The 22,875-nt window shown below is 36.9% G+C and overlaps 1 protein-coding gene across 2 annotated transcripts in view; it reads right to left on the bottom strand.

Annotated features, from left to right (window-relative positions):
* EDIL3 (EGF like repeats and discoidin domains 3) overlaps window positions 1-22,875 on the bottom strand; it is a 325,907-nt gene that overhangs the window by 119,414 nt on the left and 183,618 nt on the right. For both annotated transcript variants that reach the window (XM_060761741.2, XM_060761742.2), the window contains 2 exons: window positions 15,613-15,741; window positions 697-810 (listed from right to left, as the gene is read on the bottom strand). In XM_060761741.2, coding sequence (XP_060617724.2) covers window positions 697-810; window positions 15,613-15,741 — 243 coding nt within the window. The remainder of the gene's footprint in view (window positions 1-696; window positions 811-15,612; window positions 15,742-22,875) is intronic.

Genomic DNA, 22,875 nt, shown 5'->3' with positions numbered 1-22,875 from the left:
AACCTAGATTACAAAAGTGCTGAGATTCCTACAGATCTCAATGCTGATGCTACGGTGCTGTAGCTAAATGTTTTTCCAACCTTGTCTTCATCATACTAACAGCCATGTAGCATGCTTTGAAGGGCTTTACAGAAAGTTAGTGAAGGGATTTTGGTGGCTATAGAGAGAAGAAGGGAGTAACAACCCCTGTAGGATCTAAAAAAGAACACCTGCAAGCACAAGGGACTGTTTTAACATGTTTGTACGCCCCTAACAAAATTCTGCACGAAACATATTTTTCTTTATGCCCTACTTTCATTTCAACTCTGAAATAAGATGCAAATGAGGTAAAGGAAATAAAAGTCAAGGCCACTGAATATGTTCCATGTCTGCTGCTGAATATAAATCTCTTACTTAAACTGGAAATCAGGAGGACTGAAAAGTTCAGTGGAGTAAATGGGAAGGACAACAAAGAACAGAATGGGGGAAATCCTCTGATCTCTCCTGCGGTTTAGCTGCAAGATGATGAGAGATTTAAAATGAGAGCACCCTTTAACAAAGTATTTATCTAGGATCACAGGCATCAATCTAAGACCTGGATATTGCATATCCTGAATATCACCTTAATACAAATAACTTTGCATCATATTAAACTTTAGTAGGTTACACTTATTTGGCAAATGCAGTTTAAATTGATGCCGCATAAAGCATACTTACTGTACTGGCAGTTCCTTCCCATGAATTCCCCCGGACATTCACAGGAATAGTTGGCCACCAGATCTGTACAGATGCCACCATTCTTGCAGGGTTCAACTTCGCATTCATTCACATCTATAAGGAGGTACGAAGACAATATTAATTGCATATCTGCATTTCATAACCAGATATCTGACAATTCCAGCAAATGTACTAAAATATTCTCAAGCAACATTATCACAATAATGAAAATTCCACAGGCTTTTCCCTTCTCAAATAAATAATTAAGGGCTAGACAGTAAAAAAATATGCATAGTGCAATATATCCAAACTTTTATTTGAACTAGTTCCAATAAGAGAGAACCTAGCACAGTGCAGCTCTTTGTGCACTGAACTATATGGAGAAAAGGATTCAAATGCCCAGCCTTGGAAACCATTGGATGACCTTGGGCAAGTCATATTCTCTCAACCTTAGAGGAAGGCAAAGCCTTTCTTGAGCAAAACCTGTCAAAAAAGAAAACCCTATGATAGGTTCTCTACTATATTATGCCAGCTCGAACTGTGGTCTTTAGTCTGTGCAAAGTGAAGCCCTCCCTATACTATTTTAATAGCTATGCTACAATCTTAGAAGTGGGTCAGCAAAGTTTTTCCTACCCACAGGGCAGACACAGTACAATGCCCTGCTAAGTTTAGAGGTTTTTTATAGGAGTGACATGCATAGATGTCCCTATAAACAAAAGGTATTCTCAGAAGGAATCCTGACTTAAGTAGAATGGATTTTGTCTAAAGAGGACAAACCCTTTATTGCCTGAAAACCTTTCAAAATTGTATGAAAAAGTTAATATCTCTTCCCATTTCAAATTGCCTTTAATATGTACTACGATAGAAATCTTATTAATTCAATTAATATATTTCTTGTGTAATTCCACATATTAAAAGATTATCTTCAAGGCACTAATTCCATAATTGCCCTTTAGCTTTATTACCAGTATTAAATTTTTATGTAACTAGTACTTTGATATATGGTTTTTTTGTTTAAAAAAACTGGGAAAGTGACTGCATGAAAGAGAATCAAAGTGTCACAGGGCATTATTCAAGCACACTTGCACATTGAATGACAGCCTGCATTCAAACTATAGCTGCCTACAATCTGGGTCTAGCAGAACCAGTGATAAGAAAGCAGTCATCAGAAGCCAAAACTAGAATACTGCACCCTCACAACCTGAATTCTGATAATGACAGTGTAAATTATTCTGTAAGAGCATATTAGGTTTCATGAAAACACAATATAGCTTTTAAAAATGCATGGGGATTGCTAATAAATGAATAATTATGCATTTCTCAAGTAGAAGAAAGATTTAGGCAAACATAGACTGCATTAGGAGGTGGCTTAATGCAGAGCATAAATTCACTTGTGAGAAGTTTATAAGGCTTTCATCCTTTGGCAAATATCAATTTAAATCCCCATGTGTATAATAGATGTTTAACTACATATCATGCCAAACAAATGTCTATGACTAACCTTTTAAAAGCAAGAAAAACTTTAAAATATTTTATTCTTTTGAATCTTTGCCCACTAAGAATTCAATTCCAATGATACAAACTTTCTGTACAAAGACTGACATATGGACACATCATTTTAAATGTCATGTTTCTATATGACTACCTCTGTGACTATTTTATAAACATTGAAGTCTCATGGAAGATAAAAATCACAATAGATATGAGGTTATGTCAAGAAACAGTATATCTTTGAGAACTGAAATTTACCACAATCATTTCAAATATAATTTTGAGTCTAGTAACAAAAAGAAAAGGGATTGTATTGTCGAGTCTAGTAACAAACAGAAAATGGATTGTTCTTTAAAGTTCTGTTTTTCAGCTCCCCAGAAGCGGTTGTTCAAAATCAAGGGGTCACTTTTTCATTGCAAAAGAAGGCAACAAAGAAGGTACTGATTTATATCAAGTGGGCATATACTATGTTGTGTGTTCACCACCTCATCACATGGGGTGAATTTAGTGTCCTTGAATGCTGCCAAGACACTTCCTCCTTCGAGCTCACCGGACAGCATCATACAACTTGCAGCATGGCTCCATGGAGGTTGCATCCTGACAGTGGGGCATATTTTGAGAAATGTGAATAATACTATGGTTATTCATCCAGGTCAAAATACCACCTACATAATCTGCAATCTAATGAGGAAATAATACAAAACAAATCTAGCATCACAAAAACAAATCCAACGAAAGAAATAGGACCGAGCTTTATAATTTTGCCATTTTCTCTTTCCTGTACTCTAAAGTGTTGAGAAATATGTCATGACATACATGTTCAAATTACAAGCAACCTTCAAACTTGAAAAGTCAAGACATTTTGCAAGAAAGCGATGACCAATCAGGGCATTTTCAAAAAGCTGTCTGAACCTAAAGGTTAGCCTGAAGAACAAAAATGTCCAATACACATTTTGTGTTCTCTACAGTTCTGAAAAGATTGGGGTGATCTGATATAAAATGACTTTTTCACTCTTTGAAAGAATGAAAACAAAAGCACTTTTTTGAGAGAATTGAAATAGATGTATACTGTCTAAGAAATTGGGAAAATGGATAACAGAAAAATAATATACGGTACATGTGAAGCTTAGATAATAGCTTTAGGTTTTTGAATTCATGAACTCAAACAAAACTGAAAATATTTACATAAAATGTACACTTTATGATAAGGGCACTGTACAGAATGATAAAAAATTAGCATATAAACTCCTATTTTTTCCACTGTGTGAGCCTTCATCCAAGCAAACCTCTACTGAAGTAACGTTTTTGCTCCCTTTAACTAAGGATTGCTATATAAAGCAGATATGTGGGGAAATGTTTATTTATGCTTTGAGGCATTTAAAGGTGTCAATTTTATAATCCTATCTAGAAAGCTTCAAACAATGTACTTAAAATTCTGTAAGGTTTCCTTGTTAGTGGTGCAACAAACCTTGCTACTTTTAGCTTTATTTCTAAGTCTCACAAACATTGGCCAAGATCCTACATAAAGACGTTGGAGTGTGATGCCACACTAGGTTTGCCAGACAGGAAACTGGAAATGGCTCTGGTATCTTTAATCAGTTGCTTCCCCATGTCATCCAGGTAACAAGCACACCAGATTAAATGCCCTCTTCTGACCATTAAAACTGAAGGAGTTGCAGCCAATTTACACTCCTGCAATCTTAATTCCTGTCTGGAATTCCTGTTTCTACTACCCCATATATGCCTTTTTTGGATTAAGCCCTTTGTCATTTTGTCCAGTTTATCTCAGTTCAAAGGAAGAAGGAAATGGGAGTGTTTTCACAGAAATGTGTACCCTTCCATCTCTTCTATTCTGAACTTAATCAATTGAATTTCTCTCCACTCCCTCCCCTACTCCTACATGGTTCTTCCTGAGGTTTTGACAATTGAGATATGGGAAATTTGAGATTTTGTGCAAAGGGCTGGAAAATAGCACCTAGCATTCCATCAAAAAAGAAAAATACAGTTGGCCTCCCATAGTCAAAGATTCTGCATCCGTGAGTTCCATCATCCATTGCTCTCTCTCTCTCTCTACATATATATAAGCTTGTGTACCCAGTTTTGCCCCAGTTGTTTGAAGAAGTCATTTTTTATTTTACAAAATACATAAAGTTGTGGATGAACTACAACTCACATCATGCCAGGTTGGACCCCTGAAACTCCATCAGTAGTTATGTTTGTCATGTTGGACAAGTTTGCTCTAGATGCATCATTAGTGGGGTTTAGTGTGATATCCAGCTGCAGGATAAATGACAGTTCCCACCATGGTGGGTCAGTCCTCCAAAATCCGTCCAGTAGGTTTAGCTGACCATGGGGGTTCTGTGTGCCAAGTTTGGTCCAGATTCATCAACGGTGGCAGTTACATTGTCTCTACACCTTCCAGAAATGAAGGTCAGTTTTCCCCAAACCCCTCCGGTATTTTTTGTTGGTCATGGTGGTTCTGTGTGCCAAGTTAGGTCCAGGACCATCAATGGTGGGGTCCAGAGTGCTCGTTGATTTCAGGTGAACTATAAATTCCAGTACCTACAATGACTATAAATCAAGGTGAATTCCCCCAAATCTATGCAGTATTTTTCTTTGGTCATGGAGGTTCTGTGTGCCAAATGTGGTCCAGGTCTATTTTCAGTGGGGGGTCATAGTGCTCTGACTTGATGAAGGGTGAACTACAACTTCCATCATGTGGAGTCAATCCCCCAAACACCTCCAGTATGTTTAGTTGCTAATTAATCCTGCTCTGTTTGTTGTGCAGACAGAGTTGAAAAGAGTAAGAAAGGGTTAAGGGAGTGGCAGTGGGCCAGATCATACGAATTCCACACCAATGGAGAGAGGAGGAATCACTGGAATGTCTGTGGTGGAGAAAACACGTAAAATCTAAGATGAAATTGTCCCCGAATGAAAGTGTTCCTTGGGTGGTGGGCAGCATGGTGTTTGGGGGGGGGGGGGCATTCACAAGGGTTGGGCTATATGTTCATGGTGCTCGTACCCTGAAATGTCATTGAAGTGAGGGCTTTTGGTGGCTTCTTAGCACTTCTCAGAGTAAAAGCTGTTTGTGAAAGTGGGAGCGTGTCCATGGAAGTGAGCATCCCAGCCACATACACACATTTTTTTTTAGTTTTATTATGTATATAGATAAATATATATCCTCAAAAGCAAACTTTCATTTTGTGATTTCATATATATGTAACATCATTTTACTATGGCATTGCATATAATGGATTTTTAGCATCCACACATTTTGGAACCCTGGCAGTGAACCCAGCAAGGGCCTGCTATTCAAATATTTTTATGTAGAAGTGACCTTAATTGCAACATGAATAATATATATCAGTGTGTGGAAAGGGACAAACTGGAAAGAAAGAAGGCATACTTGTATCTTATGCTTTCTTTAATATGACACTGTTCAGTTTTTTTTTTCAATTTTTTCATGCTGCCTCCAGGGGATTAACTGAAAGGGTGAAAAGTGATTGATAAGAGATTTAATTTGTTTGGGCATTGTAGAGAATTGTAGCTTATAGCATCACCCCAAGGTTGGTCATGAATGTCTCTGTGTATATATGCCTCAATTGTGTATATATGCCTCCCTGGTTGACTTATGACAACCCCATGAAATTCAAAGGATCTTCTTAGGCAAGGAATAGTCAGAAGCAGTTCTGTCAGAAAATGCCATATATTAGAATTCTTAAAATAATTCCTAGATAAATTAAGCCACTACTTTTAACAAGACTTCTCTGAAATGTAATTGAAATATGGACTTGCAGGAATGTATGGAACATCATATTTAATAGGTCTGAACATAATTGTCTGTTTTAAGTTTTTGAAATGAACACACACTACATAATTTATAGAACTATACAGCAAGCAAAGAAATGTCATCAATAAGTAGTAGCATATGTGTGGTTTTTAATAAACATTGGAAAATTAGGTCACAATCATCCATGCATTGAAAGCAGTTTTAAAAAGTAGACATAAACTACTTCACCACACTAGAGAATAAATCCACTTTAAATCTGGTTTCTACCTCCTGTAGAATTCTGGGGTTTGTAGTTTACTGAAGCTGTTAAAGGCTCCTCCCTAAACTACAAACCCCAGAATTCTGCAGGAGGCAGCAACCAGATTTAAAGTGGATTCATTCTCTAGTGTGATGAGGTCTCTAAGGAGATGCCTCTACAGTAGGTCCTTAAATTAGCTAAAGACATCCCATGGCAACAGTCACTGAGATGATTTCAGAGTTCATATGCTATGATGTAAGCATGCCTTTCTCCATGTGCTCCAGCATCCTATCTGCCATGGAAAAGACAACAGAAGCAGAACTTTAACTGGCACTTCCTAATGTACAGATATGTGGAGCTTGTTTCCAAAAAGTACCAAATCCACCTGACCTCACTACCTCTGAGGATGCTTGCCATAGATGCAGGTGAAACGTCAGGAGAAAATGCCTCTAGAACATGGCCATATAGCCCGGAAAACCTACAACAACCCATCTGAAATTTTTAATAGGAATAAAAAAGTGCTGAGGATATGCATTCTTTTGTAATAAATGCAATTTTCCAAGCCTTGTGCCAAACTGATTTGATACATCTTCATAGTTTTGATCTGTCAATAATATACTCCTGACCAACAAAGTGCTGCCACCTATAACTCATTTTTCATTTTTTTTAAAGATTTGGTACTTTTTCGAAACAAACTCCACATATAGCCTGCCATTTAGATCTAAAATAGGCAGTTAGGCATTAACTATTAGGCTGCTCCATATTCTAACAAGCATAACCAGCACTTGAAGCTTTCTGGAAATAGACAGGCAGTGAATGGGGCAATGTGTAGACAATGCTAACGTCTAACATCAACTGGAAAAAGGATCCATGTTCAGAAATGCTCCAGACAAAGAACAATACAGCAACAATTTGTAAATGTGTAAAGTAGAGAGAGAAGTGGTCAAACATTTGTTTTCATGAGAAAGGAATGTTATTGAAACAATAGAAGTAGAATGGTAAAAATCATTTTTATCTATAGCATCAGTTGAGCATCAAGGAAAAAAACTCATTGCACAGCTACTTCAAGAATCTTTTAGGCAAAAATTATCCTAGCTAGAGCAGTCATGTCAATTTGACTTGCTTGATCTATCACCCATCATCTCAATTGCACTTCACTTATAACAACATTTATTTGTAAGAAAAACAGACAAACAATTAGAAAAATGTTGTGAAGCAGAGGGATAACAGAACAGTTTGACAGTATTTAGGAAGGATTTGACTCATTCATTAAACTGGAGAGGGTACAAACATTTTGATACTTGCACTTGGTTTTATTCCAAATAGGTATTAAAGATTGTTTGCTAGGGCAGTATTCCAAGCATAAATGTATGAAAGATGTCATCATATCAACAACTGGTGTAGATCTTGTTTACTGTCTTAAATGGTGCCATTAAAGCATAATTATTCATTTTCCTTGGTAAACACATCTTTAAAAGGCTGCTATCCCCTCCCTCTCCCCCGCAAATTTATGATGCAGCCGTTATCATTTCAACTGGTTTTCAAAAATGACAGCCGTTTAAGTGAGGCAGCAATGAGAATAAAGCACTTATGGCAGATTAAAAACCTCCTTAATTTTACAATAGTTATTTTCTCTGTCAGAATTTCACTATATTGGGCCAGTCTCATAGGATGCCATTTTAATTGGGGGTTTCAACATGGCAGGTTTTTTTTAATGAGTTAAAGTTCTTGCACACACTAAAGGATTGGCATTCGATTTGGAAAGAATGTAACAGGATATAGAATATTAATTCATGACATACAATATTTAAAAGGCCTTTTATGCAGGAGATAGCAAGGATGTGGGTTATGTAATGGCAGGAACACCTATCACCTTCAAGAAAGGGAAGTAAAAGTGAATCCATTAATTCTTTGCATGAGTCAAACCAAGGCCAAGGTTGTAACAAGTTTTTTTCTCTTCCTGTCTGGAACAGATATTAAAGAAGACATTTTGAACAGTTAAAATGTCTCTACTTGAAGACCGCTAATATATCTGTGAGGGAAATCATGAACAATTTGTAACTCTCCTTTGTAGGAGTTGTTAAACTGATCTGACAACCCAAAACTGCACACTGTGAGAAAATCATAATGCAGACTCAAGTGTTAGTTCAAATTGAGTTTGTATTTCAGTCTTCTTCAGTGATTTCTTAGTTCTGAGTGAAACAAAAAACACCCTAAAGCCATAGAGAAAAAAAGACAATATCTCATTTCTGTAAAACTAATCAGAATCCATAGTGGAAAATAAGGACAGTGAGAAGCAGATTGCCCTATATAGTTCAGCATCTCTACTCCCCTTTTATTTCTCCTATTAAGATCAATTGACAAATACATATGATATAACTAAGAAGAATGTTGTGAAAGATAAACTATATTAATTGTAAGGTACTATATCAGCAAAAAAAATATTCCAACAATGCAGCTTTCTGCAAAAATCACATCAAAATGCATTTCACAAGATAAAATGCATTCCAAAGTGAAATAGCATTGTTAAAAATTTAAAATGGTTGTGCTTATTTCAAGAATTTACACAATAATGGGGCACGAGGTGCAACAGACATATTTATTTATTTATTTATTTATTATTTACTGCGCTTATATACCGCAATTCTCAGCCCAAGGGCGACTCATTGTGGTGTACAACATATGAATGAACACATACAGAAAGAAAATGAACATGTATTTTGCCTTTTACCCAATACTCTGCTTTTGTTTTTTATTGTTGCATGTGCTTCTGATAATGTTTTTTAGTTGTATGAGGAGGCTCGAGTTGGAACATCAGAGCCACAGAGGTTTGCAGCTACTTTGAGCAATTGTGGGAATTGGGATTAAAAATGCCCTAAAATATTTACAGTTTTTTCAGGAGGTCTATGAACTTTGCATAGTTGCCCACGCCTGAAATACAGCACAGCAGCCTATTCCAAATAAGGAGAATTAGCAATCCAAAAAACAGTACTTGGTGGTAAAAATAGTCTTGGAATGGGTGAGTAAATTAATAGTGCTCTCAGTGAACTGCTAAACTTGTGAATTTTGCAAAATGTGCATAGTCCCCCCTTTAAACAAGGCATGCAGGAGACATACCTGAATTTGTTTTACAGTCATCTCATTTCAGCTTGCAGCCATAGGAGAGATTTGCTCTAATTTGCAGTGTGTGGTAGCAACCAGTTTTAAGCTTTTTTCCAAAATGGACATTATTTTTGGTTACTATCCATTTTGGGGAGAAATATATAATCTGAGCTTAAGAGGGGGAAAGTAAAATTGTTAGATGTTCATTATATTAGTCACCAATGTTGACAATTTTGGATTTTGGAGTCTTTCTGATTCTGGAATTCTGGATAAGGGGTGTTCAATCTGTATTGTTGGCCCTAATTATGAATCAGACATGTTGGGTTTTTTCCCCACCCACACATATTGTATTCAGTATTAACTTTCATTGTGGCATAAGATGTATGTGTGTCTATTGGAATCACTGCTAAAATATCAGAACCATCTAAGGTATGTTGAAAAATTAATAACAAAGCAAAGCTGTCAAGTTGAGCATATGGAATTAATAGTGATGTGTTCTGCAATTTACATATTGATTGTGTGCACAATCTATTACATGAACAAAAGGTCACAGAAGTATTGGTTTGAGACTCACTGGTTGAACTGTCAGTATGTTTGACAGGTTTCACAATTATCTGGTTTAATTGATCTGGTGAGATACTGAGTCATTTATAATACAAAGCTAAAATGGAAAGGTTGCAAGTTTAGAAATCATAATTTCAGAAAATCTCATATGCTTTGGAATTAACCCACAATGTTTCTGTATTCTGGAAGAGTTTATTCAGATTACTCAATTGAAGAGTAATAACTTCTATCACTCAATGCACTGACATGGAAGCAAAAAAAGAAAAGAAGAGAAAAGTTTGCAGAAGCCTGTTCAGTCAGCTTTTTGTATCTATGGATCAACCACCCATGGCTTGAAAATACTAAAAAAGAAAAGAAAAAGAAACAGCCAAGCTTGATTTTGTCAGTTTACATATGAGACAACATTTAACTAAACCATTGTATATAATGGAACATGAGTACCTATAGCATTCATGAGGGGTCTTGGAAACAAACCTCAAGGGGTACTTTTGGCCCACTGAACATATGTTATCACATGTAAACTAAAACAGTTAATTTGTAAAAGGCTGTAATTGACTACAGTGAATTCACTATAATGAAAGCTCATGATAAAATACAGGTATTTTTTTTCTTTAATTTACCATAGGACTCTTTACTGTCTTTCATTTATAATGATGCATTTTTTCCATATGTGTTAAACTTTCAAAAATGATACTGGATTTAAGTCCTGAAAGTAATTTGATGTTAGATGTTAGAATTTATTTTGTATACTAACCTATCTGTATATGTCAATGTACAAAGATGTTCAGAAGCATTTTGGCTGACAAAATATTGAATTTTGCAACAATATTCTTTTTTTAAAAAAAAAAATGTCCAGAGTAAGAGAAAAAAAATATAGTGATTGACCTGGATATAAACCTATATGATATTGCCACAGTAATGTTGCACATCTCTGAATAGTGTGGTCCTTAAGAGATGTACTTTTTATCCACATTTCGAAACTTGAATAAAAATGGAAAGCTCTTAATGGAACATCTCAATCTGGGAGGCTTTTTCTTTACTGAATTTCTTGATACATATGGAAGGGGGTTTCAACCTCCCCCTTGGGAGAGAGGCAGCCAATCAAGAGAAATAGCAAAGCAAAGCAGAGATAGCTAGCAAAAAAAAGGTGTGCAGTACCTCTCCTTGCTTCCGCCTCACCCTAGGAATGTGATATAAGTATATAGTGTCCCTACTTTGCGGATTTTCACTTTTCACGGGGGGTTCTGGAACTTAACACTCTTGATAAGTGAGGGAACACTATATGTAGTTCTTGTTGGAGCTTAGCCTGTTATTATGTTTAAGGACCAGGGTGCTTTAGATGTGGGGAGTGATGACAATGAGTTTCCAGAAGGTAATGGTCTGGTCAATGATATTGATGCAGAAAATGACCAGGAGATCCCTGTTCAAAGTGTAGTTTCTCATGAGAATGTCCCTGAAGGGTGTGGGGATGATGGTCTGCTCTCTGAATTGTTACCAGAGAATTCCCATGATTTGGAGCCTGAGAACAGCTTGGTACCTGGCCCAGCTGCAGAAATTAATAAGCAAATAGATAGACAGGAGGTGATTAGTCAAAACAGAAGAGCAGATCAGTGGCTTCAGCATTCTGCCAGGCTCAGAGAAAGACAGAGATTCAAAGCTAAAGTGAAACCAATTTCTGAGCACTTGGGACATAGCTAGTGAGGAGACAAAAGTCCCAAGAACAGAATCTGTAGTCAGATGAAGCATCGTTTGAAATCAAGTTAAGATCTCGTTCTTGTTTCTTGGAAGCTTTGCTTGGGAAAGATTCATGTTTAAAGTGCATTTGTTTCATGGTTTTGATTCTTGTATTCTATGATTTTGCATTCACTTGTCTTGGATTCATGTTTCCTAGTTTCTTGGATTTTGTTATAGAAGTTTCTGCCTTGGTTTTTCATGGATTTTGCTGGACTAATTCCCTGGACTATTTTGTTCTGGCTTATCTTCCTACCTAATTGGATTTACCTATTCCTTTAAAGTGCTTTTTACTTTACTGCTTTTTAATTATCTTCAGTAAAAAGATTGCATTTCTACTCAACTGTGTGGTGTTTAAAGTTAGAGGACTTTTCCTGGTCTGGAGTGCAACAGTTCTCTCCTATTCTGGATCCTGGTATTCAGTACCTACAGTGATTTTCTCTTGGCACAAATAATTTATATCAGTTTAGTAAGTGAAACATTTCTTTACTAACTATAGAGGGTTCCACTAATGGAATGGCTTTCATTAAATAATTGTGGGAAATGATTTCATCTCTTCCCTGCAGTCCTATGTGCATTTAAGAACTGTTCTGAAGCACTGGAAGAGTTCACTTACAGTGGTGGGATCCAATCAAACTGCATGTTTGGTAGGTCAAGGTCATGTGCATTGGAATGTTTCATTTGGAAAAAGTGATTGGATTTTCCTAAGGCTGTGATTGTGGAACAGCATTTTACAGAATGAATTGTCAATTCTATTTTGTATTTATAGAATTATAGTGTTGTATAAATTCATCTTTTACTATGAGATTATTCTCCTTAAAACAGTGTTCTCAAATATTGGTCACTGAGAAAAAATACTGAATTGTGTACTCAGAATGACAACACTGAATAATACTGATAAGTCAGTGTTCTGACACACCAATGTTTACCCAAATAATCCAGATTAAAGCATTCTGGAATTGCTCTAATACAGCCCTGGAGAATCCCCAGTTTCTCTGGCTGCCTACATTGGGGATACCTCTGTTGTGCTACTGCCAACAAGCAGCTCTTCAAGACTTCATAGCAATGTCAACTTTCAGATGACATGGCTGGGTGCCCAAAAACAATGCTGCCAGAAAGTTTCTGTCAAGGAGCTGCTTGTTGGCATTGATGAAGTGGTCAGTCCATTGGAGGTGTCAACTATAGATTGGACTGGTTCTAGCCCAATCTAGCTGTCCACTCTAAAACTTTGGGATCAAAGTTAATAATAATCGTCATCAACATAATAATAATCATACAACAATAATAAACATAATAATAAAAATAAAGTTGTAAATCTACTTATTCTCTTAACTCTGCAGCAGCCACAATTCATTAGTTTCCTTCTAAAAGGCCCATGCTCCATTTATTGGCTTCTAGGGAGACAACTCATGGGCAGATGAATGTGGTGGTGGTTTTCCTTGAATTGGCAATTTACTTTGATTTTATGAGTAGGTTATTTACAGGATCTTACAAAGGCTCCTCTGGCATTCATGCTTGAATGAATATTGAATAGTCAAAATTTGACGTATTTTGTATAACCCTTTTCTGACAAGAGATGGGTAACTGGCACAGGAACTGAAGAAACAGTAGCTAATTCAATCCTATCACTTTTCATTCTGTGAAAAAACCCAGAAAGGGATAGGATCCGGAATATTTCTTGGCACTGCCATTTTATGCATGCGTACTCAGAAAAAAGCACTGTAGTACTTGCTGAGGGCAGCCTGAGTATATGTATTGCAGCTTCACTTTGTGCAAAGGGGTCAAAACTCACATATTCCTACTTTAGATGTAGCTTTCCAACATTTCTATGCACATATGGTTTTGTAAGCTGGAAAGTGGGGAAAAAAGTGATAGGAATAAAATCAATTCATTTTATGGGTGATTCTGAAGAAGTATTATGAAGATACTGTCGGATGTTAAAAAGACAAATAAATTGGTTCTATAATAAATCCAGCCTGAATTCTTCCTAGAAGCCAACATGACTAAATTTGAGCTATTGTTCTTTGGCAATATCATGAGAAGAATTGACTCACTAGAAAAGATTAAAATGCTTAATAAGGCAGAAGGAAGTAGGAAAGGGGGGGGGGGGGGGAGAGATACATTCCATATGGAAAGACTCCATCAAAGAAGCAACAGATATGATTCTTCAAGACCTGTGCAGGCCTGTTGAGGATAGAATGATGATAGAATGAATTGAAGGTCCTCTCATTCATTGGGGTTGTCATAAGTTAATAGGTCAACAACAACTCTCAACAATAATATATGAGGTAGGCTGCCCTTAGCAATTGATAAAAATACTGAACACTTCTTAATAACTTTGACCGAGTACAAGATGGAGAAAACTTGAAACTGTTAAGATGGAGAAAACAGCCCCCCCCCCCTTTTTTTTTGCAAAACTCTTCCATTTGTTAAAATCCCCAAAGTAATGAGAGAAAGTTTTTTATATATATATAAAAACCTAATTTATAATTTAAAAGCCATTTCCCCAACTGGTCATAAGAAATTTTAGATAGAATTAATTTGGTGCTTTCAACCTAAATGGTAGAAGTCCACTGCTTTTAAATGTAGTACATCCATTAATAAAGCCCTCAGGAAAGTCTTCCCACTGAATTAAAAAACATGACTAAAAGCACCTGTCTTGGGCTAGTATTGAAATGGGCTGAAAAAAGAGGATATAGGAAATACATTAGCATAAATATCTGCTTTTTTAACAAGCCTTTTCATCTTCAGCTGTCATTAGCAAAATGAACTGCTGACAACATCAAGTTGAAGCCCTGAGCCCACTGGCAAATCAGTCCACATTCCACTTTTCTAATACCTTTAAATGTACAGCAAAGAAGCACTAAGCTTATCTTTTTTTTAACGACAAAGAGTTAAACTTAACTTTTTCTAGCTAAAAGGGGGAAAAATCACAAAGAAACTGGGGACTCTTGCATGTTCCCAGAATTAAATAGTGTTAACCTTATACACTTGATCAGTTACTGGGATTTTGTTCCTTTCTCCTTCTCTCTTTCTTTCTTTGAAGAAAGTCACAACCATGCATTTTGAGCAGTGTTGATTTATTGGTTTGCACTCCCTCCAGCTGTTATGACTGGGCAGAAACAGATCCAATCAATCATCTGTCAACTCACTTTTCAGCTCCTATTACAATGTCTCAGTTCCTTTCTCCTTCTCCCACTACCCAACTTTCTCCTCACCTTACTTCAGTTGCTGCAAACTGAGTTCAAACTTCAACAGTAGTTTGTTCTTAATTAACCCAGCAGCAGGGAGAGAAGAGATGGCCTTGAATCTTGCCTTTCCCAGATGCAAAAGCAAGTTGCTTCAGTCTCTCCTAGCTGGTACATTTGTCCTCATTCTTAACTTTGGTCATCTTGACCACACCCTGATGTTGCTTGGACCCATATACCCCAGATTTCATCTGTGAAATGTATTTGTCTCTAACTCTTATTTTTATTTACCATGAAGTCACTGGGGAAGCTTTATTCTGCTTAAGCTAGGCAAGTGGATTATAGTTATAATGTTGCTCCTAATGCTGCTGTGCTATCTACCACTGACAGATTAAACTAAAGATATATGGAATAAAAGAGGAAGAAGTCTGCCAGTGATCACATCCTCAAGCATGAATTTTTTTTGGAGAATTGTCATAAATATGGTAAATTACATTAAGAACCCCAGTATGCATGGGGATGCACTTCTGTACTTTGTATGGATACATGAAACTGTGGATAATAGTGAACCTTTTTGAAATTAAGGATCTAGAAAATGCTAGAGAGAACATATATTGATGGCCATGATTAAGCAAATCTCTGGATACGGGTCCCATAAATATGGAGATCATACTATAGCTTTACAAAGCTATTGGCTAAATTCCACAAAAAGTTAGAAGCTTAACTGTATGTAGAAAAGCCATAGCAGATCTCATCTGAAAAGGAAGGGAACAGAAAATACCATGTATATATATATATTAAAAAAAACTTACTGTGCTGGCAGTGGATCCCATGGAAGCCACGTGGACATTTACAAACATAACCTATGAAGGTATCTCCTCTATATGCTTCACTAATTTCACATATTCCACCATTATGACAGGGATTAGGAATGCATGGCCCTGAAAAATTAGAAAGAGGAAATGACAAATCAGATATTTGCATGCAAAAAGGTAAATTCATACATTAGTGAGCTACCCAGCTTTAAAAGAAGATTAAATGGCTACATCCTTTGACAAATTTCCTGAATAACATCGTAAAAAGGCTGAGAAAAATGGATTTTATCACCACCATTAGACAGAGCATGCTGCTGGTTCAATGTAATGTAACAAATATGGCATTACAATAGTGTATGGGACTGTGTTTAATACATTTTTATTACCATAAGAATACCAGAGGGCTCAATTTACTTTTATTACACACACACACACACACAAACAAACTTACATTGTCCAAAGGAAGTAAAGTTATTATTATAATATGCAAGACTAAAATTTGTGAAAAGCCTCAGCATGAACTAAATGATTCCCAATAATTTCCAGTTGTGGACCAACAGTCACATGTAGCCCCCAAAAATCTCTCCTGTGGCCAACCAAGTGACTTGCATGCTATCCCTTGTTGCTGGCTTTGCCAGTTTCTCCCTTTGCCAAAACCATTGCATTCTGTCTTCAGATATTAGAAGAATGCCGACAAACTATGAATGAATGCCAGTTTCCCAAAAATGTGTTCATAGACTCATAGACTCTTTCTTTGCCCATCTGCAGTTGGATGTTAGCCACAGGCTTTCATAAACATATGAGCAGGTTTTCTTTTTATCCACTAATGAAGACAGTTTTTACTTCAATTGTTTTGTCTATGAAAAACTGGCAGTCAATACTGTTAGCATTTAAAAAGTGATTACATGCTTGAAAACATCTGAAGTGAGTTCTCCACAACTGCTTTTAAATTCCTCTCCACAATAAAGAACTGATCTTCATTCCTTGGAATGCAATAGTATTTTAAAAAATAATTATTTGAGTGGGTTGTTGTAGGTTTTTTCAGGCTATAAGGTAGAAACCATATAGCCCGAAAAAACCTACAACAACTCAGTGATTCCGGCCATGAAAACCTTCAACAATAAATTATTTGAGTACTTAAAGTCTCATTTTGCTACACTAGAAGCCCCCCCCCCTGTTAATTTTTGAGCATGTAATTTATTTATAAATAAGACTAAGGACATAATTTTTTGAAGTTTAACGAATGACAAACTCAGTGATAACCTTTGGTCCTCCAGGTGTTTTGGATTTGAGCCCCACAATTCCTAACAGCTGCTAATCTGGCTGGGATTTCAGAGAGCTGAGTTTCAAAACAACTGGAGGTCCAAAGGCTGGGAACCACTGATCCAGAATGTTGTCTTCCTCTTTTCCTACTTTTTTTTTCTTACCAAGCATTATTGGTACATCTAGTAAGTCATCTTTTCTTTTTTTAAAAAAATACTTTTTATTAGTGAATTTTTATAATATTAAAATCGGGGAGAGTGGAAATAGGGAGTACGGGGAAAGGGGGAGAGAGACAGGGGGGGGGAGGGAAAAAAAGGGAGGAGGGGGAAGGGAGGGGGAGGGGAGGAAAGCAGGTAGGGGGTGTCTTCTTCCTTTTCTCTTCATAGTGGTATTTTCTGCTTATATCTCTTGTTTGTTGAGTTTAAGTAGTTCTTCGGATCTCCCTCAGTGGTGGGACTGTCCATGTTCCGTATAAATTTCCTGCATGTATGTATATATTTATGCCCTTACACAATCCCACGTGTGTGTACTGGGCTATCCTTACACCTTCGCTCATTTAATTTCGCTTCTTAAATTAGTAACTTCACTTTGTTTTCTTTTAGCCATATCTTCAGTGGTGTCCAGTCCGTCATCTTCATTGGTTTATTTTGTATTTTTGACAGAAAGTACGTTAGTTTGTCCATATTCATTATATCGAAGATTTTCTTTATCCAATCCTCTTTTTTAGGTCTTGTTTTTAGTTTCCATAATTTTGCATAAATCAGTCTCGCCGCCGTGGTCATATATACAAACAGTTTGTCCTCATTTATATTCCATTGAGCATCTGTGAATCCTAAAAGGAAGTAGTCAGGTTTCAAAGGGATCTTCTTCTACAATATTTTCTGGCAACTGTTATGAATTTCTTTCCAATATGCCTTGGCTGTTTCACAGTTCCACCACATGTGGATGAAGGTCCCTCTGCACTTTCCACACTTCCAGCACTTGTCGCTAAGATTTTTATTAAATTTTGCTATTTTCTCTGGGGTCACATGCAAGTCATCTTTTCTCATTATGTGACCTAGGTATGATGTATTTATTTATTTTTTAAACAATCCACAATATCCACAGAAGTATTCTCCAGCATATCTCAAAAGAGTTGATTCTCTTCCTAACAACTCTTCCAGCACTCACAAGCACCCCGTCAAATTAATCATCATGCTCTTGCAATTGCCACATCAAAAATATATGAAAGGATAAGAAATGGCACCAGAATGAGGAGGGAAAACACATACCCTTCTTGCCTTGCCCAACATAACCTGACAGAGTTTTCAAAATGGTGCACACTGTTAAAACTGTTCTTTCCATTTCCCAATTGAAAATCCTTCAGAAATGAAGAAAACACACAGTATATTGCCTCAATGTATGTTAAACAAATATATGTTAATCAAATGTCAGAGGATGGGGAATGAATTGCTATCCTTTGGATTGTTTTCAACATCTACATGACAGGTACAGCCTTCCCCTCATTGAAACTTCAGTAGAAAATGTGGCACAGAAATCAAATGTTTGTCATAATATAGAGGATATGTCACCCAACTTTGCATGTGACTGATATTTTTAATTAGATAAAGTCAGTAAACATTTATCTTTGCAGCGAAGCTTTAAAGCACAGCAGGCTTCAGGGATTCTTTGTTTTTAATCAATAGGGTAGTAATACTTTTACAGGTAATCTTTAAGTAGCTTTTAACACAAAGAGAACAACAACTTTTGATCAATATTAATGAGCAACAGAATTCAACAGTATGCTTTCCAGGCATTTTAATCCACAGTCATATAAGTAATGTCAACGAGATTAATTGCACACTAAAGGTAATAGATCTATACAGTTTGCAGTTCTTTTGAGTCCTGCTTGCAGTACAAACCCACTGATAATAGCCAGAGTAATAAGTGCTAGGAGGCCTCAGATATGTGCAATGCTGATATTCAATTGGAATCCCATCCTGCATTGGAAAGATACTAATGGTATAATTGTCAACATAAAAGGATGGCAGTTGCTGAATCTTTCAGAAGCTGCGCCTGAAACATCTGAAGTTTCTAGGCAAAGGAATCAAATGAATGTTTTCTCTGTGGGGTAGCAAAAAGGTCTTTAAGGCAGAAACCATGTTACGTCTTGGCCTCAGTGACAAATACAGTCAATTCAGTTTCCATAATATGTGCTCACTAGGGAGGACCCAACTCTGAACTGGAGATTAAATATTTCCAAATGTGACAGGTAGTTTGGATTTAAAATTCAGAGGCTGTCAGACAGAGTACAGAAAGCCATTTTTCCCCCTGGTAAAATGTAAATGCTGACAAAGGAAATAAATAAAAGGAATAAATCAGAAACATTATTGAGAAGGATCCCTGGAGTAGCTCTGGGTTTGATAAATTGAATTTGAGTGAACCAAAACCAAATGTGTGCACACATCTTCATATTGTCCAGGTTCTTGCACTCAACTGGCAACTTTCTCTCTTCCACATTTTTCCACATTACCCACATCTGTTTGACGAAGCCAAGTTGTGTTATGTGGATAAGGTACACCATCCTACCTCTTTGTGAAATCTTTTTTGAAACATAAAGTATTCATATCTTATTTGTAACCACTTGCTCCTATTAAGGGGGGGGGGGTTATGTTTCTGACAGGAGGTCTGCCCCCCCCCCCCCCAGGAAAGCATGAATGTTGTGGGGAGGTGTGTGGTCTTTAAGTCATGCCCAATAGGGTTTAAGAAACAAGATTGGGTGTAGGTTAGTCATGTATGAAATACCCTGAAATAAAAACTTAACCGTTGTTTGCGTGTCCTATGTACCACATGTGAGAATTGTGCGAATCGTTACAGTGCAACTTCAAGCATTCCTCTCCTATGCTGCACAGGAGTTCTAGAAGTTGTGATCCAACATTTGATTGGCTATGTGATCCCCTCCCCCCCCCCCCCCCCCGCTGCATTCTTGTCCAGACAAATGCCACAATGAAAAGCATCCAGTTGAGTAAGCATGGAGTTGTTTGCCAGCTGTTGAATGAGAGATGGAATAGCATATTCTGCGAAGGGGGCTTGCTGAAATCCTTGACAGCGCATTTCATTATTTATTTTTTTGCAAGTCACTCTAAATATTTTGAAGGACATTCCATTCTGTCACACTGGCTGCTAAACATTTCTGGTTTGAATTCAACATATTGAGAATTATACTTCATGCTCTGAATAGTTTGAGACTTCAGTACTTGAAGCAGCGCCTCTTCCCAAGTATACCTTTCAGAGGATTGATGGTTGCAAGAGGGCTATGCTCTGTGTCTCTCAAGTGGGTTTTTTTTTGTCATGTCAGGAGCAACTTGAGAAAACTGCAAGTCGCTTCTGATGTGAGAGAATTGGCCGTCTGCAAGGACTTTGGCCAGAGGATGCCCGGATGTTTTGATGTGTTACCATCCTTGTGGGAGGCATCTCTCTTGTCCCCACACGAGGAGCTGGAGCTGATAGAGGAAGCTCATCCGTGCTCTCCCTGGATTAGAACCTGTGACCTGTCTGTCTTAAGTCCTGCCGGCATAGGGGTTTAACCCACTGTGCCACCGGGGGCTCCTTCTCAAGTGGGTGAAATGCACTAAATGGACTAAACAAGGACATGGGAGAGGGGCTTCTCAGTTGTGACATGCTAGTGGTGTTAGCTTTCTCCTTGGAGGTCCCACTGCTGCTGACATGGGTTTCATTTTTGTGCCAAGTTAAAACCTCTTTATTAAAGGTCTTTGAACCCTAATGAGTTCAGCCAAGGCACACACATAAATGGTTTGATATTGGTTTAACTTCATTTTTTTTAAATGATGCAGTTGTGTTATAGATTTATAGAATGTTTAAATTATTTTTTATTGTTTTACCATTTATCATCCAACGTTATCAGTTGAGTGGGATAGTATTATTGTGATTGAAAAAGAAAAAATAGCACAAACTACAAACCTGGGAATTTGTTTATGTCATATGTAGTTCAGTAAAGTTGAAGCAGAAAATAGGAAGACCACCCTGGGTTTGCTAGACCTGAGCAGGGCTGTAAACAATAAGGTTTCTTGAAGGTCTCTCTTTTACAGAGCTGCCATAAATCAAAGCCTACTTGACAGCTCACAACAACAACAAAATATATCACTGAAGCATTATAAGATGTTAGGTGTTGCGGACTGACCTTGTTCTTTTTTTTCTTGTTTGCAGAATAATACTGCTTCTTTTGCACAAAATGAAAAAGGGAAACATTTTAAAGAAATGGCAGCCTTTTTGTTATCATTTCAAAATAGTATTGGTGCACCCAACAGCTTGAGAGCTTGACTAAATGTTTTTCTGATTCTCATGAGATCTAAGAGTTTTGGTATAGGAGGAGGCCTGTGGGATGACAACATGAATTATTGCACTGGGAGACACCAATTCTAGTTATGCAACCAATAACAGAGATACCCATCATACTGCAGAAGGGAGTCTTTCAAAATAGCTGTACAATAGTTGTCATATTTACTTCAGCCATTCTATTCAGAAGTGTTTATTCTGAATTAAGATTGGCTTGTATAGCTTACACAGTGGGCAGAGCAATCCTACATAGTTCCATGGTCTTTGTATGAGTTTGTATTTTCTGTAGAATTTCCAGAATTACACCGCCAAGACACATTTTGTTGTCTCAAATGTTAGACCTGTTTCCAAAAATGGTACCACTTGTCCCCTATCAGCTCTAGTTTTTGAAATACAGAACATATGCCATATACCAGTCATCTGCTTGCCATAGAAAGTTATAATAACCATATTGAAGAAACTAGAGCTGATGCAGTTTATTCAATGCAATTTTCTGAATCAGTATCCCAAATAGCCCCAGTAGCAGGCCTAAAAACCAAGATACCAAGAATTTTTTGCTGGGCTATGTTATCTGTTGAGCCTAGGACACTTATCTGGATAATATACCTTTCGTATTTGAAGTCATCCTAGTTCTTTTGCTTCATATGTCTATCAGAGAAAATATAAAAATTTCAATAGAATATCTTAGAAAATGTATATAAAAATGTCTCTGGCAGGTATGACTTTCAAATCACCAACTTTTACTGAACTTTTGTTTTAACAGTCCTGCCCACATGCTACTTTACTCCGTACTTCAATTTGTTGTTCTACCGGATCTTCCAGTATGTTACAATATCAATATATTTCTTTTTCAAAACAAATTCTCAAATTCATGTTTTTCTTTCAATAGAAATGACACTATAATATGCCAATTTCAAGTGAAAGCAGTTATTTCAATGCATATTATATATTTTTGGGTTATTCTCTGTCATTTAAGTTAGATCCATAATTGGATTAAAGATATTACAGTTTGAGGGTGCTTTGGTTCATTTTGTTGGGGTGTTAGCATCTTTCCTTTTTACGGCTATCAGCAATGTGCAGCACAATCCCATGCAAATTTACTAGAAATAAATCCAATTGTATTCAGTTGGGTTTACTATTACGTGCAGAGTTACAAAGTTATTTCCCTGAAAATGTCACAAAAATTATTGTGAGCGATTTGGGGCCAAGCCCTTATTGTATCATGGGGATTGGCCCTTGCAGTATCACAGAGGCAGGCAAAAAATGCTTCTTAGTAAATTGAAAGTGGAAATGGACATGAGGAAAATATGGATAAACGGGACTAGGATTAGCATAGGAAATATTTCCGCCTAGAATCAGCAGACTTATCCAGTCATGCAAGTCAACTAAATAAATCCATCTATAGTCATGGAATCATAGAGTTAGAAGGAACTGTATGTCCCCAAAGAAGGAGGCTTCATACCAATCACTTATCCCAAATTGAATTACTCACCTCAGACAATTCCTCATCAGTTTAGCTCATGTCAGACCAGACAATTATAATATAGAAAATACAGATAATTTACAAAACATTTCAATAGGATGTTTTCTGGTATCAGATGCTGAAGATACCAGGACAAACACCTTCTATTTTGCTTTATTTCCACTGTATGAGTAGTACAA

Source organism: Anolis sagrei, chromosome 2, assembly GCF_037176765.1.
Source record: "Anolis sagrei isolate rAnoSag1 chromosome 2, rAnoSag1.mat, whole genome shotgun sequence".
Lineage (NCBI taxonomy): Eukaryota > Metazoa > Chordata > Lepidosauria > Squamata > Dactyloidae > Anolis > Anolis sagrei.
Note: the sequence above shows the minus strand (reverse complement) of the source record. Positions and strands in the feature narration are given on the sequence as shown.